The sequence below is a fragment of the Camponotus vicinus genome, unplaced genomic scaffold (assembly GCF_025532165.1).
Source record: "Camponotus vicinus isolate PSW18456_S1 unplaced genomic scaffold, iyCamVici1.0 SCAF_4, whole genome shotgun sequence".
NCBI lineage: Eukaryota > Metazoa > Arthropoda > Insecta > Hymenoptera > Formicidae > Camponotus > Camponotus vicinus.
This window is the reverse complement of record NW_028141976.1, coordinates 12,650,163-12,665,987: the sequence shown is the minus strand read 5'-3', so window position 1 is coordinate 12,665,987 and position 15,825 is coordinate 12,650,163. Positions and strand designations below refer to the sequence as shown.

Genomic DNA, 15,825 nt, shown 5'->3' with positions numbered 1-15,825 from the left:
TAACCTTTCTCCATAAGACTGAAGTGCTTGTTTAGTTTGACCATTTATATTCTGGCCAAATGAACTGTACTTTTCATCTATTGGAACTTTGAACACAACGAAGATATCTGGCAGCATGGACGAAGATTAATATTGCCCAGTGCCACGACAGAAGAAGAAGAAGAACACTGGCCTAAAGTGACGGAGCGAAGACTATCGGTGCGAGATTCCTGTTTTTTTTTACGAGTTTTGTTGTATTTTTTAATGTGTACTGATTTCTTTTTATTTTACAAGAAAAGTTTAGCGTTGAATGAAATAATCCTTCTTGTGAGAGAGATGAATATTTCTTTTGAAGACACGTTCTTCTTTTATGTATTAAATAATTATTCATATAATCGCGAGAATGATTCGCAATGAAACTTGAGACAACGTTCAAGGAACGAACAAAATTACTCGGCAAATAGCTCAAGGTAAAACCTTGTGTTTAATATATTAACATTTATTTCCGCGTCTTATTTCTCGAATTTGAAATTAAAAAATGATAAGAAAAACGATGATCGATTTGTTAAAGATAGATCGTGATGCATTAATGTATTTTCCTCGTCATTTTATATTCTAATACTACTTTTTTTACTAATACTTTTCTTGTTATAATTTTACGCAACAAAATAAAGTATATATACTTGTTTCAGGAAAAAGTTTAAAATTGCAAAGAACATGATTTTTAATCAAAACAGTAACGAGTTGTATTAAGGCATGATGTTATGACTGTTATATTTCAAACTATAATTGAAGTTTATCAAAAAGAGGAAAAAACAATTTTGTTTGATAAGACTTTTGTACTTATTATAAAAACTAAAAGAAAAAAATGCAAGATTAAATTCGCAAACATTATATCTCAAAGTGATTAGATACTTTTTTGCTTTACATTTGCGCGATTTAAGTTTCACGTATATCTCTTTGCAAATATTTTCTATCATTTTATCAATTTAACGCAAACTTGATAAAAAATGTATAAAATTATAATACTCGATAGTTTCGATGGCGTGAACCAGCTTTAGTCCTTCGCGCGAAAAGGAAACGGCATATAATTGCACGAAGTCTGTGAGTGCACGATAAAGTGACGGACAATGAGTTAGTACGAACCCATACCTATAAACAATTTTGCTGTAAACAATGATGGAATTCAAGGAAACTCAATATTCAGTCAAATTTGAGAAGACGCAAAAAAAGAAGAAAAAATTCGGAGAATACAAAAAAAAGTTCAATACTCTCTCTCTCTCTTTTATTCCCTTTATATCCTCCTTTTATTCTCTTTTTATAATCGAAAAAATATTTATTATGTATTCCACTATAAAACAATTATTTATAATTTAGATTATTCTCTTTTTATCATATATATATGATAAGAAAAGAATAATGTGTTTTTTTTTAAATAATTGTTTTATAATAGAAAATATTTTTATAAATATCATAATTAATTATAATTATAATATACTTATAATATATTTCTATACATTTATAATTTTTATTATATAAATTTATTTACTATAAATTAGAGTATGTTATATGCTTGAATATAATTTCGACGATATATAATTTCATAAATTGTATTTTCTATAAATAATCTTTTATAACACATTGATCTTTCTTGACAGAAATTATTTATAAATTAAATTACTTATAAATGACGATAATAATAAAAATTTTGTCCTTTTTACAATTTTTTTATTATTTATGAAAGAGAATAACTCTTTCTTATAGAGAAATTATTTCATATAATTTTACACTGCGCAAGTGAAAAAACATTGTATTCTTTTTCCGTTATGATTATATCATTAATATTTTTGTTCTGTAGCCTAAAAATATATATGCCTAATTGATAAGTTTAAAAAAAAATACGCACATTACCGATTAGATAAAATAACTGTAATTATCGTGTCTCGCACAGTGAACTTTGTTTCATTATACTTTAGCAACGATTAAATTGCGAAAGAAGAAAGGTCAGTGTACTTTTTAAATATAATATCCCAGCAAACACCAAGTAACAGTTATATAATTGTTAGTTATAATTTCCTACTCAACAATATAATTGTTATCTAACACATAACAGTTATATAATATGTAACAGTTATATTGTTGAGTAGGAAATTATAACTAACAGTTATATAACTTACTTGGTGTTTTCTGGGATAATATGTTTAAAATTCGCCATTTTTCCTAATAAAATACATTACGATTTAAATTATAATTTTTATTACAATTTTTCCATTAGAATGTCATTATTCTTTATTTATAACTATAAAATTTCCAGACAAATATCGGCAATAATAATTTAGTAAAGATTGATTAGTAAATAGATTGACATATTCACATATGTTTATACTTATTTATATATCGAAAACAGTCAGGTATGTGCATAACAATTAATAAAACATTTTTGATTTTATTATATACATATATATATAAAACTAAAAATATATTTATTTTGTCAACTTAGGCCCTGCGCACAATAGGAAAAATATTAAATATTAAATATTATTTTATTTTCAAACAAAAAAATGAGTTTAATTCTTTATTCCTAATTCTCAATACATTGTGCGTTAGTTCATTTCATTTCTTTGTTTTGAAATAAAATAATAAAAAAATATTTAATATTTAATATTTAATATTTTTTCTATTGTACGCAGGGCCTTATACAGATAAAGTTATGTATATACATATACATAACCCCATATACAAACGTATTAAAATTATGTTTGACAACTTATTATATTAAAAAAAAAAACATAAAAATACATCACAATAGAATAGGAGAAAATTAAAAAAATTATGAAGAAGAAAATTATTTTACATACCGTATCAAAATCTTGATAACTCCTAGCGTCTTCGAAGATTTAGACACAATTAGACACATTAGATTTGAGTTTGTTTTTCAGGTTGCCAGGTTAAATAACGTATATTCTCGTTCCGTAATAAATACAATCATTTGAAGTGTGTGTGTGTGTGTGTTTTGTATGTAATAGAGTGCATTAATTGATTTGTAAATATATAATAAAATATTCAGATATTATTTATTTGTAAATAAATATAAAAATATTAATTATACATACATAAATTATTTATCAAGAAGTTTAAATCATATAAAATTTTGTAATCAACAAATTAAAAAAACAACATTTTGTTTTTAAGACAAGATATACAGTGTTAATACCTTTGTTACCTAAGATAATTTCTATAAATTAGTGAGATTTAACTCAAAATTCTCCATATATTATCTTATTAAATGTCCAGCGTGCGATATTATCATTATCAATTTTTATTAATAACATTATTATTATTATTGATTTTTTGTTGCAATACAACAACGAAAAATTAGTAACATAATTATTTTGTTCTCATTTTTTATATTTTAGTCATTATTCAATTTTAAATTTAATATGTTACGACTATCCTCATCTATAACATGTTCTAATTCAGTTTACAAATTTTTAATGTTTTATATAAAGTTAAAAGAAAACACAAATTATATTATTAATTATATTAATAATTATATTTCAATAGATAGAAAAAAATACAGAGAAAGAGAGAAAGAGAGAAAGAGAGAGAAAGTAAGAATCAAAAAGAGAGAAAAAAGAGAGGAAGAGAACAAGCGAAAGAGAGGGATAAATAAAAAGACAATATGTACACACAATATTTAAATATATTTTCAAAGTTTAAATTTTATTTAATAAAATAAAAAACATAAACATTTACATTTAAACATTTTCTTATTAATTCTTATTATTTCTTATTAATTAATCCTTCTTATATCTTATGTAATCTTCTTTATATATGAAGAAAAAACGTGATTAAATTGAATGTCTCTTGCTTCGATCCTGCAAAAAAGAAATAATATAAATTTATTATATACATGTGTGTGTATGCGTCTGTTTGCGTGCGCGTGTGTACAAGTTAATTCGAAACTAATCGACACGTTTGATAAAGATTGACAAAGTAAGCATTTTAACAATGATATAAAGTTATATTATAGAATTTTTTGAAATAAAAAATCTCTAAATCATCTCTACACAATAGTATAGGCTTAATTATTAATATGTTCTTATTGCTTAATAAAGAGTTATACAATATTTTAATCTTCTTGAAACATAAAAAATAAAAAGAAAACAGTAAACTAAGTTGTATTTCTCAAGATGAACTTTATTTTTAGAGCGTAATTAAAATCAGATTTAATAATTCTACATAAATATAATCATTAATCAATCATTTTTTGTTACTTAAAAAAGTGATTATTTAAGACTCTTGACTCTTCGTAGCACAGCCATTGAATTGTCATTTAAAAAATCACTTTTTTAAGTAACAAAAAATGATTGATTAATGATTATATTTATGTAGAATTATTAAATCTGATTTTAATTACGCTCTAAAAATAAAGTTCACCTTGAGAAATACAACTTAGTTTATTGTTTTTTTTTTATTTTTTATGTCTCAAGAAGATTAAAATATTGTATAACTCTTTATTAAGCAATAAGAACATATTAATAAGCCTATACTATTGTGTAGAGATGATTTAGAGATTTTTTATTTCAAAAAATTCTATAATATAACTTTATATCATTGTTAAAATGCTTACTTTGTCAATCTTTATCAAACGTGTCGATTAGTTTCGAATTAACTTGTACACACCCGCACGCAAACAGACGCATACACACACATGTATATAATAAATTTATATTATTTCTTTTTTGCAGGATCGAAGCAGAGAGACATTCAATTTAATCACGTTTTTTCTTCATATATAAAGAAGATATAAGAAGGATTAATTAATAAGAAATAATAAGAATTAATAAGAAAATGTTTAAATGTAAATGTTCATGTTTTTTATTTTATTAAATAAAATTTAAACTCTGAAAATATATTTAAATATTGTGTGTACACATATTGTCTTTTTATTTATCCCTCTCTTTCGCTTGTTCTTTTCCTCTTCATTAATTTTAAATAAAGTTTTTTTCTTTTATTCTGCTTTCTCTCTCTCTTTTTCTCTTTTTCTCTTTTTGATTCCCACTTTATTTTTTTTCTCTCGTCCTTTCTATTCGTTTCTATCTATTAAAATATAATTATTAATATAATTAGTAATATAATTTATGTATTCTTTTAACTTTAAATAAAAAATACTTAACATTATTACCTAATATTATCTTCTTCTCTCTTTTCCTTCAATCTATTTTTTTTCTCCCTCTCTTTTGCTTATCTTCCTTTTCTTTAATTTTAAATGGAGCTTTCTTTTTTCTCTCTTTTTTTCAAAATACCTTTTAATATACACAACTTTCAATATTAACCTCTCGATACACACAAACTGTCAAATCTGAGATGATAACCACCCAGATAGCACAGATGATCATTATGAGTTCCAAAAGAATTCACTTTTCCTAATTCTTTAAGAATTCGCGTAATCTGTTCGAAATGAGTTGAAAAAGGATTCAATATTCAAGTTCGTTATGAATTTACATAATTTAGTCGAAATGAGTTCAAAAAGGATTCGACATTCAAATTCGTTATGAATTACCGTAATTTATTCAAAAAAGAATTCAAAAGAAGTTTTTTTTGGTACTTTAAAAAGGATTCTATACAAGTATATCTTTTGACTTTTTATAGAATTAAATTTAAGTTCTAAAGTTGTTCTAAAGTTGTTATAAAGAAAGTCTTAAAATATTACATCAGGCGACAGTCTGATTGGTTAATGAGCGTCAGCTTTTTTACTCGTGCGAAGAAGGCGCGCGGATAGCTATACGCATCTTTTGTGGTTCATGTGGTTTTGTGTGTGATCGTTCGAGGAGAGGTTGTCCCTGATCTTATCGGTTAATATATACGGTAAGTGCCTAATGGTTTTTCGTGATTATTACTATATAATTGCGTTCCGATATTCACTGCCAATATTGAAAATTTATAGTATATATACATGACATACTGGCAGTGAATATCAGAACACAGCTTGTGTATTCCTGCGGACTACCAGTTTATGTGATTCGTCTCAATCTATTTATTTAATAAATCTACTATTTTATATGCCATTAGTTGTGTATATGTGATCAGTTGTATATTTGATTTTACAATTTTTATCCATGTTGCTAGTATTTTGCAAAGGATTATCAGCATACGAACATAACCTCTCTACCAAGGGGTCTACCGCACTAGCAATAGGTGTATAAATCTGGCAATAAAATAACAAAGGCTATAATAATGGAAAATAATATATATATATATATATATATATATATATATAGAGAGAGAGAGAGAGAGAGAGAGAGAGAACAAGACCCCTTGATATCTACAATTATAATATATATTATATATATAATATTACTGTATCCAAATTTTTTATATGAATGAACAAATATATATATAAATTATATTTAAATTATATTTATTATCTATATATATTTCTTAAAATTCTTGTTTTTATATGAAATTCTTTTTATGTTGCAGATACCTGCACTCTTGATTTTTGGAATTGTAGAATAGGAATAGATCTACATTTGCTCTACATTTTTCCAAAATTGATAGCATACTTTCAAGGTAAAGAGATATAAAAATTTTCTCCCAATTATAGTTATTTTACAATTAATTATTTTTATATTTTTTTAACAAAGCTTATACTTTTTTAACAAAGCTTTATATCTTGCATACGTTTTAAAAAGACGTTTGTGTCGGTTAATTATAATAACGACTAATGTATTGTTTATGGCACTCGTGTTTACGTTGTTCGTTGAGGAAGACGAAACAGAGTAAAGTTAAAGCCTTATCAATAACGCACCGTATAAGATCCTAATATCTGATTATTGAAGTTGTTGAGTTTTGACATTGAGGTTTTGTGTAAGCTATCTGGCTTATATTTTCTTTCCTACTTTTTGCTATTTGAGGGTATTTTACAATAATAAAATTGAAAAAAAAATTATAGTGCCAGGAAAATGCCAAATCGAAAAAAATACTCCAATCTTTCGAAAAGACAGATTTATCGTCGACTGGCTGCCCAATCGAAAGCAGATATGCATGATCTTCATAATTCATCTGTACAATTAGCAAATAAGCTGCAATCTGAAGATGATAGTTTTTACGTCAGACAAAGGATATGTGAAAGAAAAAATAATCTTCAACCCAATATTGAATCTGGAGGCATACATAATACCACAGAAAGTAACATTGATATTGAGAACGAGTTGAATGACGAAGATAATATTATACAAGAAATAATATTACATGATAGATGTAATACCGATTCAGAAGAGGAAGCCGAAGAAGATAATTTTGATGAAAAAAACGCTTTTAATTTTATTGAAGAATTACAATTGTTTGCGGTTGATTCTCAAATTAAACACATACATTTAAATCGCCTTTTAAAACTGCTTAGAAATTTATTAGTAAGATTTATTAGTAAGATTTATTAGTAAGATTGATTTTTAGAAATCTCTGAATTCTTATTATATCGATTGGTATTCCGAAGTGTTCTTGGTTTTAAGAATGAGATAGCCAAAAATGTAATTTTATGATACTATGCTATTTAAGTACATATAAAATATTCAGTTTTTATCTAGAAAATTGAAATGTTCTTACAGCTGCAAATGCTGAATTGGAAACAAACGTGAATCCTGTTCTTGCCGAAGATCGGAGAAGAAATGCGGAAGATTACCCGGCACAAAATCACCAGGTGCAAGAACACAATCGTACACAGTGTAAGTTATTAATTTTTACTTTATGCTATTGGGCAAATGAAAAATTGCTCTATTTATATATAACAATAAAATAATTCAATAAAATAATAAATTTTTTACTATTGCATATGCTATTGTGTTTTTTGAGATACTATATTCGCACGAACACACGCACGCACGCACGCACGCCGCACGCGCACACACACACACACACACATGCACGCATGCACACGCACACGCACGCACGCACACACACACACACACACACACACACACACACAGAGACACGTAAATAATAATATATATCAAAGAGTTGTTTGTATTTCGACCAATACTAGCCATTAATTTGTTTATTTATAACAACGTTTCGACCATCGGTTTTGGTCCTTTTCAAGTACAAAACTAAAATTATATACGAAGATTTACAATTAACGGTTTGCAATACCCACACAAAAGATAAGAAATACATACGTTGCAGTTATTATAATTAAAGCGGAGGACTCCTCATTCTTTAGATTTTCCACAGAAATTATTAACAACTTTGTCAAATTTGCAAAAGAGAAATCGTTGTGTCATGATGAAATTCAGTTAAACATATGAGCCTTTTTTAGTCTAGCAAGTTAAACGACCTTTATTATTTTGTCATAAGTGTTATAACACTTATGTGTTTTGTCATAATTTCTGTGGAAAATCTAAAGAATGAGGAGTCCTCCGCTTTAATTATAATAACTGCAACGTATGTATTTCTTATCTTTTGTGTGGGTATTGCAAACCGTTAATTGTAAATCTTTGTTTATAATTTTAGTTTTGTACTTGAAAAGGACCAAAACCGATGGTCGAAACGTTGTTATAAATAAACAAATTAATGGCTAGTATTGGTCGAAATACAAACAACTCTTTGATTTATTAATTTACTAGCGATACAAAAATATTCACTATTAATAATATATATATTAAATTAATAATAACAGTTTCAGAACCGATGACAGAAGAGCGATTTCAAAAATATTACAAGGGCCTCAATACAAAGTTGAACCATATTATCAATTTACTGAAAGATCGTTCTACAGACATGCAAGTAGATGAAGGAGAAAATCTTTTGCCTAATTTTCCTCTAAGAACTGTCCAAGAGTTTGAAGAGTTTGAAGAAAATCTTGTTATATCTTTGGAACTACAAAAATTATATGTAAGGAAATCATTTTTGTTATTTCCTGTATGTACAATATTCAAAGTATGATAATAATAATAATAATCGTTGCCTGTTTTTACAGATTCATGAAATAAAAATGATTGGAGGATCAGATCCAGGCAAATGTACAAGAGCCACATTACGCTTTTTTATATCAAATGAGGTAGCTTTGAAGTATTCTTGGTCTGGCCAAAAGAATACGCGGAACTTTCGAGAAACCCTAATTTCCCAACTTATTGTCGGTAAGTTAATATAGATAATATTTAAGATATATCCAAATAAATTTGCATAGATGCATAACATAATATGTATATAAGTATATTACATAAAGAAATGGTCAATTTCTTTATACGTATTTTTATGCGCTATGTAAATTTGTTTGCATATATTTCAGCTTTTATACAGTGATAAACGATATTAATTAAAAAAATATCAATTTTTTTCAAATCATCATTTTTTATTGGATAAATATATTCAAATATTAATATTAAATTATTTTTGTCATATCTATATAATTAATTAGAAAATTTTCTCTTACAGAAACTATTTCAAAAATAAAAAACGTTACCAAAAACGATATTGAAATAATTATAAAGAAGTGGCTGCAGCACGCTAGTGACCGATTAAAAAGTAAAAATTGATTTCTTTTACTTTTTCAATAACGGTATAAAAATTTTTCTTTCATAGTTTATTAAAATATAATATATAATATATATAGTGATTGATTCATACATTTTGTTTTCAATTCTAAGTTTTTATCACAAAATATTTTCAAGATTATTTTGTGTGTCTTAACTCTCTTATTTATATAATGTTTAGTTTTTTATAATATTTTGAACATTGTCATTATGTATTGTTCTTTTCAATGTATTTAATTTTTTGCTGTTAATGTATTATTTTAATTTGGATACGTCGTTTTGATAAAAAAAGTATATTACTTATTATTTTATAATAACATTTATATATTAAAGATATTTATTATTTTATATTTTAAATAAATTAGTGATATAATTAATAGAAACAATTAAGTTTTCAAACCAAAGAATATAAAATGTACAAAGATGTACAACATATACATTTTAAATAAAAGTAATATTTAATTTGTAATAAAAATCAAAGTATGACATTCTTTAAAATTAAGAAATATAAATTAAAATATATTTTGCGTTAAAAATATATTTTATGGAATAATGTATTTTATACGATAAATCAGTTTGTTACTATAATGCAAATATTTTACTACATTTTCCGTATTGTCATTTTTTGTTGCAGTGTATTTTTATATAGTGAATTAAAGAAAGATTTATATAATATACATACATTTACCGTATAAAATACATTTTTCCATAAAACATATTTTTAGCGCAAAATATATTTTATTTTAAGCATCCAAAAAGAATCCTTTACAACCTTTCCAAGAACCATTTTCAAATCCAGAAAGAAAATAAAGCGACCTCTTATGGAGCTCTGTTAGAATACTATTTCGAATTCTTAAAAAATACTATTTCGAATTCTTATAGAATACTATTTTGAATTGTTATGGAATATAAAAAGATTTCTTTTTGTATTCGAAAAAGGACTTACAATTGGTGACATAAAGGTGAATTCTTTTGGAATTCTGAAGAATACTTTTAGAACAGAAATGGCGATGAAAAAAGAATTCTTTTTGAAAATATGGAATTCAAAAAAAATTCTTTTTGGATTCTCTGTGCTATCTGTGCAACTCATGAAGTAAGCGCAGCGAAGAAACCAATCAGCATCGTGGAAAAACGACAATAATAAACTTCGAGATATTCGAGACATCGACTTTACATGCCTTTTTTATAAATGGATTCCACATATTCGATATGTCCATTAAACTATAGTATACTAGAGTGAGTCTTATACTATCCTAGGAAATCGGGACCATAGAATTAGAAAGATGACAGACATACACATTTTTGGATTTCTGTCTCTTGTTACATTATTCATCGAAATTAAAAACATTTCTCATCAGATATTTAGCGATAAGAACGATGCAGCGATAAAAAACACAGCTTCCAAAAGATGTTTTGATATTTATTTACGAATTTAAACAGTGAAATTATTGAAAATGGTTGCGAATTAATTTTTCTTTCAATTTGTAAAATACATATAGTCAATATTTTGGATTATGAGACTAATAAATATCTCAACCAATCAGCGAGTCCCTGACAAAGACAGAGATCCAACCAACATCTATGCATCCTTTTCTATGAATTGAATTATTGTAGATGGATTCATGGATATGCGACCGTAAAACATGACAGTCAAGCAAAAATTGGAGTAACCATAGTAATCAAAAACAATAGAGTTATTCGAATTCTTCGATACATTCGCACACGTATTCGCTTTGAAAGGTGATTATTTTCTCGTAAGCTTTCGGAAAAGAATCACATTTGTCTCCTCGCAATTTTCTCAAGCTTACGAATGATATTCTTACACGGTTAACCTATAAATTTCATCCGTGCTTTTTTTTCGATCAGTTAAGACAACCTTGGGACTCAATTTCGAGAATAAAGAAAACATTATTCCCCTTTCCTTTTTTTCTATTTATTTATATTATAATTTATTATTTTAATTTATTTCTTTAATTTATTCTTAATTTAATTTATCTTTAATTTATCTTTAATTTATTATTTTTATTTATTTCTATTATAATTTATTATAATATATAATTTATGATATATTTGACACCACAACAATTCGCGTATTTTATCGTTTTTGTATTCATTTCTGAAATATTCAGAAACATTAAAATTTCAAACGTCTTATAATCGAGAATATAAGATACCCATTTGTTTCGTTTCATCACGATTAATCGCAGTATCGATGTTAGAGTTGCTTAGTGTAAACAAACGTCATATGTGCTCCCGCATTCGTGTCCAATTGTAAGCGGTGTGGGCGTTTATCATATCATGGCGATCGCGCACTCTTAACTCGTGAACAGCTGATTCGGCGAATGTTTTCCCGCGTGATATAACATAACATACGGTTCGCGGAGAGCGCGATAGATCCAAATCTATATCGAGGTCCGTTCCTCTGCCTTTCTTCTCTCTCTCTCTCGCTCTTTCTCGCGGCTGTCTTGTTTTTGTTGACACGAGCGGAAAGATGTGTATTGACGTGTCCTAATGACGTAATTGGTCGAAGAGGCGAGACGGTTCTCACGAATGTCCACGTACATACACGTATGTACGATCAATCGCGCGCTTTGTATATCGCGTGCCTGTCATGAGCACGCTAAGGTCACCGGCATTCGGTGCTTTGTAATGTGAGGAGTCGCGTCGTGGGAAAAAAAACGGAATCCCGCCGAGCTATGATGTCCAACGGGGGCGCCGCGTTCCTGCTGTTCCTAGTGTTGTCGCTCGCGTTGTGCGCGGAACTGGAGAATGGCTCGAAGAAGCGCGGCGATATCACGCAAAAGTCAAATTCCAACGAGGAGGCGGACGAGGAGGTCGCCGTCGAGGAGGACGCCTTCGAACACATACGCGAGCTGACTGCTCTGCGCGATACGATCATGAAGATGGTACCGACGTCCGATCCGCTTTACGAGAAGATTAACAAGCAAGTAAGCAGGAAAGAGGCGGAGAGCAAGACGGAGAGTCAGGCCAGCAAGGAGACCTTGGAAAATCCGGGGACTAGAAGTGTATGGATGAAGACTATGATAGCCGAGACGAAAGACACGGATCCTCTGGTTATCGGGAGACAGCTCGATAATGAGGATGTAGAGTCCTGGGACAATCGAGAATTGCTCGAGAGATTGCTCGACGAAGAAGAGGTCCAAGAACCGTTGTCGCCGGAACAACAGACAGGTAGGTCAAAAGCCAAGTACGTTGCTTGCTTTCATTGACAGAGATACCCTGCAGTTCTTGTGTATCTTTTCTTTATCGTTACAAAGTAACAATCTTCCAGCTGAACAGTTATTCAAGAATGCACAGAATATTTTAAATGCGATGCGTGCCAACAAGTCCGAGGGTTACGAATTGCTCATCGAAGCAGCAAAGTTGGGTCATCGAGAAGCCAGATCTATATTAGCATGGGCAAGATTACTTGGATCTCGTTTGGGTCCTGCGTTTTTGCGAGTATCTATTGATGACATATCTAGTATATTTGAAATATTCAAAGAGCTTGCAGACACTGGTCTGCCATCTGCTCATATGGTATGTACCTAGTGTGGTAAATGATATTAAATTAAGCTCAACATTTAAAAACAATAATTGTATATTTATATATAGGGAATGGGATTTTTATATGCGACTGGTATTGGCGGTGTTAATGCGTCTCAAGGAAAAGCTTTACTCCATTATACTGTTGCTGCCCTTGGTGGAGATACTCGGGCTCAAATGGTTATGGGATATCGCCATTGGGCAGGAGTGACAACACCAGCGTCTTGCGAGCGAGCTCTGGATTTTTATCGCAAAGTGGCGAAGAAAGTCGCGGAGGAAGTATCGTTAAGCGGTGGCCCGGTAGTCCAACGTGTTCGATTATTGGACGAACACGAAAACCCGGGATACAGCTCCGGAATCTTCGATCAGGATTTGATAGAATATTATCAGTTGTTAGCCAAAAAGGGCGACACTCAGGCGCAGGTTGGACTAGGTCAGCTTCATTATCAAGGAGGTAGAGGAGTTCCTTTAGATCATGAAAGAGCTGTACAATATTTCCAACATGCTGCTGACGCTGGTAATCCAGTCGCTATGGCTTTTCTTGGAAAGGTATAGAATCCTAAGTAATAATGCTTAGATATATCTGATGATTAAGATTATCTGTTGCATATATAAAATTATACATATTGATACTACTCTATGTAATTACTTTATCATTGATGTATTGCTCTGAAATAATTATAATAGTATTAATTTTTTTAACTCATATATGTTTACAGATATACTTAGAAGGAAGTGAAATCGTCAAGCAAGACAATGAAACAGCATACAAATATTTCAAGAAAGCTGCAGAATTAGGCAATCCAGTAGGCCAAAGTGGATTGGGTCTCATGTACTTATATGGGATGGGAGTAGAGAGAAATACTGCTAAAGCGTTGCAATATTTTAGTCAAGCTGCAGAGCAAGGCTGGGTCGATGGACAATTGCAATTGGGCAATATGTATTTTAGTAAATATCACTACTTATATTTGTGTGATTTTGTCATTTAGATAATTATTTATTGCTGATCCATATAAATAATATTTGAATTGAAATATTTCAGGTGGTACAGGTGTTAGACGAGATTATAAACTGGCAAATAAATATTTCACCTTAGCTAGTCAATCTGGTCATGTGCTGGCATATTACAATCTTGCTCAGATGCACGCCACTGGTACTGGATTAATGAGGAGTTGTCCGACAGCTGTAGAATTAATGAAAAATGTTGCCGAAAGAGGAAAATGGAGCGATCAACTGATGGTGGCGCATAACGATTACAGAGACGGCAGAGTGAACGAAGCCTTTCTGAATTATGCTCTATTTTCCGAAATGGGTTACGAGGTCGCGCAAAGTAATGCGGCGTTTATTTTGGATAGAGGAGAGACCGATGTTCTATCGGAAGAGGAAGGCTTAGTCAGAGCTTTAGCGTTGTGGGCGCGAGCTGCCGCGCAAGGATATTCTGCGGCACAAGTATAAATCAATTTTATTAATAAAGATGTGCACGTGAAATTTGCACATTTTCAACGTTTTGTTTTGCTTCAGGTAAAACTTGGCGATGCGCATTACTACGGCAGAGGAACGAAAATTGATTACGAGGCTGCAGCGGGTCACTATCGTTCGGCATCCGAGCAACAGCACAACGCTCAGGCCATGTTCAATTTGGGATATATGCACGAACGTGGTTTAGGTTTGGCGAAAGATCGCCATTTGGCTAAGCGATGTTACGATTTAGCCGCGGATGCTAGTCCCGACGCGCGAATACCTGTAGCGCTAGCTTTGATTAAACTCTCCTTTCTATTTGGCATCGATTACTTGCAGGAATTCAGTTTGGTTGATCAATTGGATAAGTGGGATCAATTGCTCGGACAGAACTGGGATCTATATCTTATCGGATTTCTCACAGGAATGCTCAGTCTTATTATCTACTTCCGCAGACCGCAGCCACCTCCCCCACCCAGACCTCCTGTTAACTAAATTTTGTACTTTCATTCATTATATCTCATATACATATATAAATATATATAAATATACATAGATTTTTCTAGGATAAGCTGGGAAAGAATTTTATAAAAGATTCGTATTCGCGGGAAATCATTTTTGATAATGTGATTTGTCTTTCCGATGTTGCAGATAGAACAATCTCGTGTTCACATTTGAATATTTTAAGTGTGTGTATCATAGTAATTTATTTCTAACACAGACTATTGGAAATAATTTACTTTTAAATTCGTCAAAGATTATATAACGCTGCCTTTGGCATAATTTTTTCGTAATTTTTATTTCGTTTAGCTCTACTTTCTCATACTTGATTAATTGATACGCGGACTCTGAGCTTAGTTCCTAGTTTATCAAGTTCCATTATTACGCTCAATGTATGTCGTGTGAATAGGAATATTATCTATAAATGAACAAGTTTGTTAAAAACAAATTTCTTCTTTCTATAAAATAATATAATAATTATCAAAATTCACAAATTCAAATTCGCTCCATACGTCATATTACTTTCATACAGCATTGGATGGTGGTGTCTTTGCAGTAATATATAATTTTGTGGTGATTTTGTATTATTAAATCAATTATTAGCTTTCTTTAGCGACACACATTTGTAATTATCTTAGTTTACGTACAGAATAGACATACTAAGATATTATAAAACATTGCTGTAATATAAAATACGAATGAAAAAATTGTTGATTATTTATCTAATAAAATTGTTTTATTGCCAAAGAATATTATAATCTTTATATATATGGTGTTGCAGCGATATTATTACACAAATGGTTGC

The 15,825-nt window shown here is 29.6% G+C and overlaps 2 protein-coding genes and 1 long non-coding RNA gene across 3 annotated transcripts; 2 read left to right on the top strand and 1 right to left on the bottom strand.

Annotated features, from left to right (window-relative positions):
• Positions 1-4,892: 4,892 nt before the first annotated feature.
• LOC145970334 (uncharacterized) lies at positions 4,893-5,703 on the bottom strand. Its single transcript, XR_014438399.1, has 3 exons — positions 5,546-5,703; positions 5,168-5,433; positions 4,893-5,082 (listed from the first exon to the last, which is right to left on the bottom strand). It is a non-coding gene; the product is annotated as an uncharacterized LOC145970334 (long non-coding RNA).
• A 102-nt stretch (positions 5,704-5,805) lies between these two features.
• Positions 5,806-9,927, top strand: LOC145970333 (uncharacterized). The gene is made up of 6 exons (XM_083096950.1): positions 5,806-5,850; positions 6,466-6,555; positions 7,593-7,709; positions 8,660-8,874; positions 8,960-9,119; positions 9,418-9,927. The coding sequence occupies exons 4-6, from the start codon at positions 8,671-8,673 to the stop codon at positions 9,516-9,518; spliced, it is 465 nt and encodes a 154-aa protein (XP_082953076.1). The 5' UTR covers positions 5,806-5,850; positions 6,466-6,555; positions 7,593-7,709; positions 8,660-8,670; the 3' UTR covers positions 9,519-9,927.
• Positions 9,928-11,658: 1,731 nt separating this feature from the next.
• On the top strand, positions 11,659-15,772 carry Hrd3 (HMG-coA reductase degradation 3). The gene is made up of 6 exons (XM_083096473.1): positions 11,659-12,707; positions 12,808-13,055; positions 13,131-13,610; positions 13,781-14,009; positions 14,104-14,510; positions 14,583-15,772. The coding sequence occupies exons 1-6, from the start codon at positions 12,212-12,214 to the stop codon at positions 15,012-15,014; spliced, it is 2,292 nt and encodes a 763-aa protein (XP_082952599.1). The 5' UTR covers positions 11,659-12,211; the 3' UTR covers positions 15,015-15,772.
• The last annotated feature ends 53 nt before the right edge of the window (positions 15,773-15,825 follow it).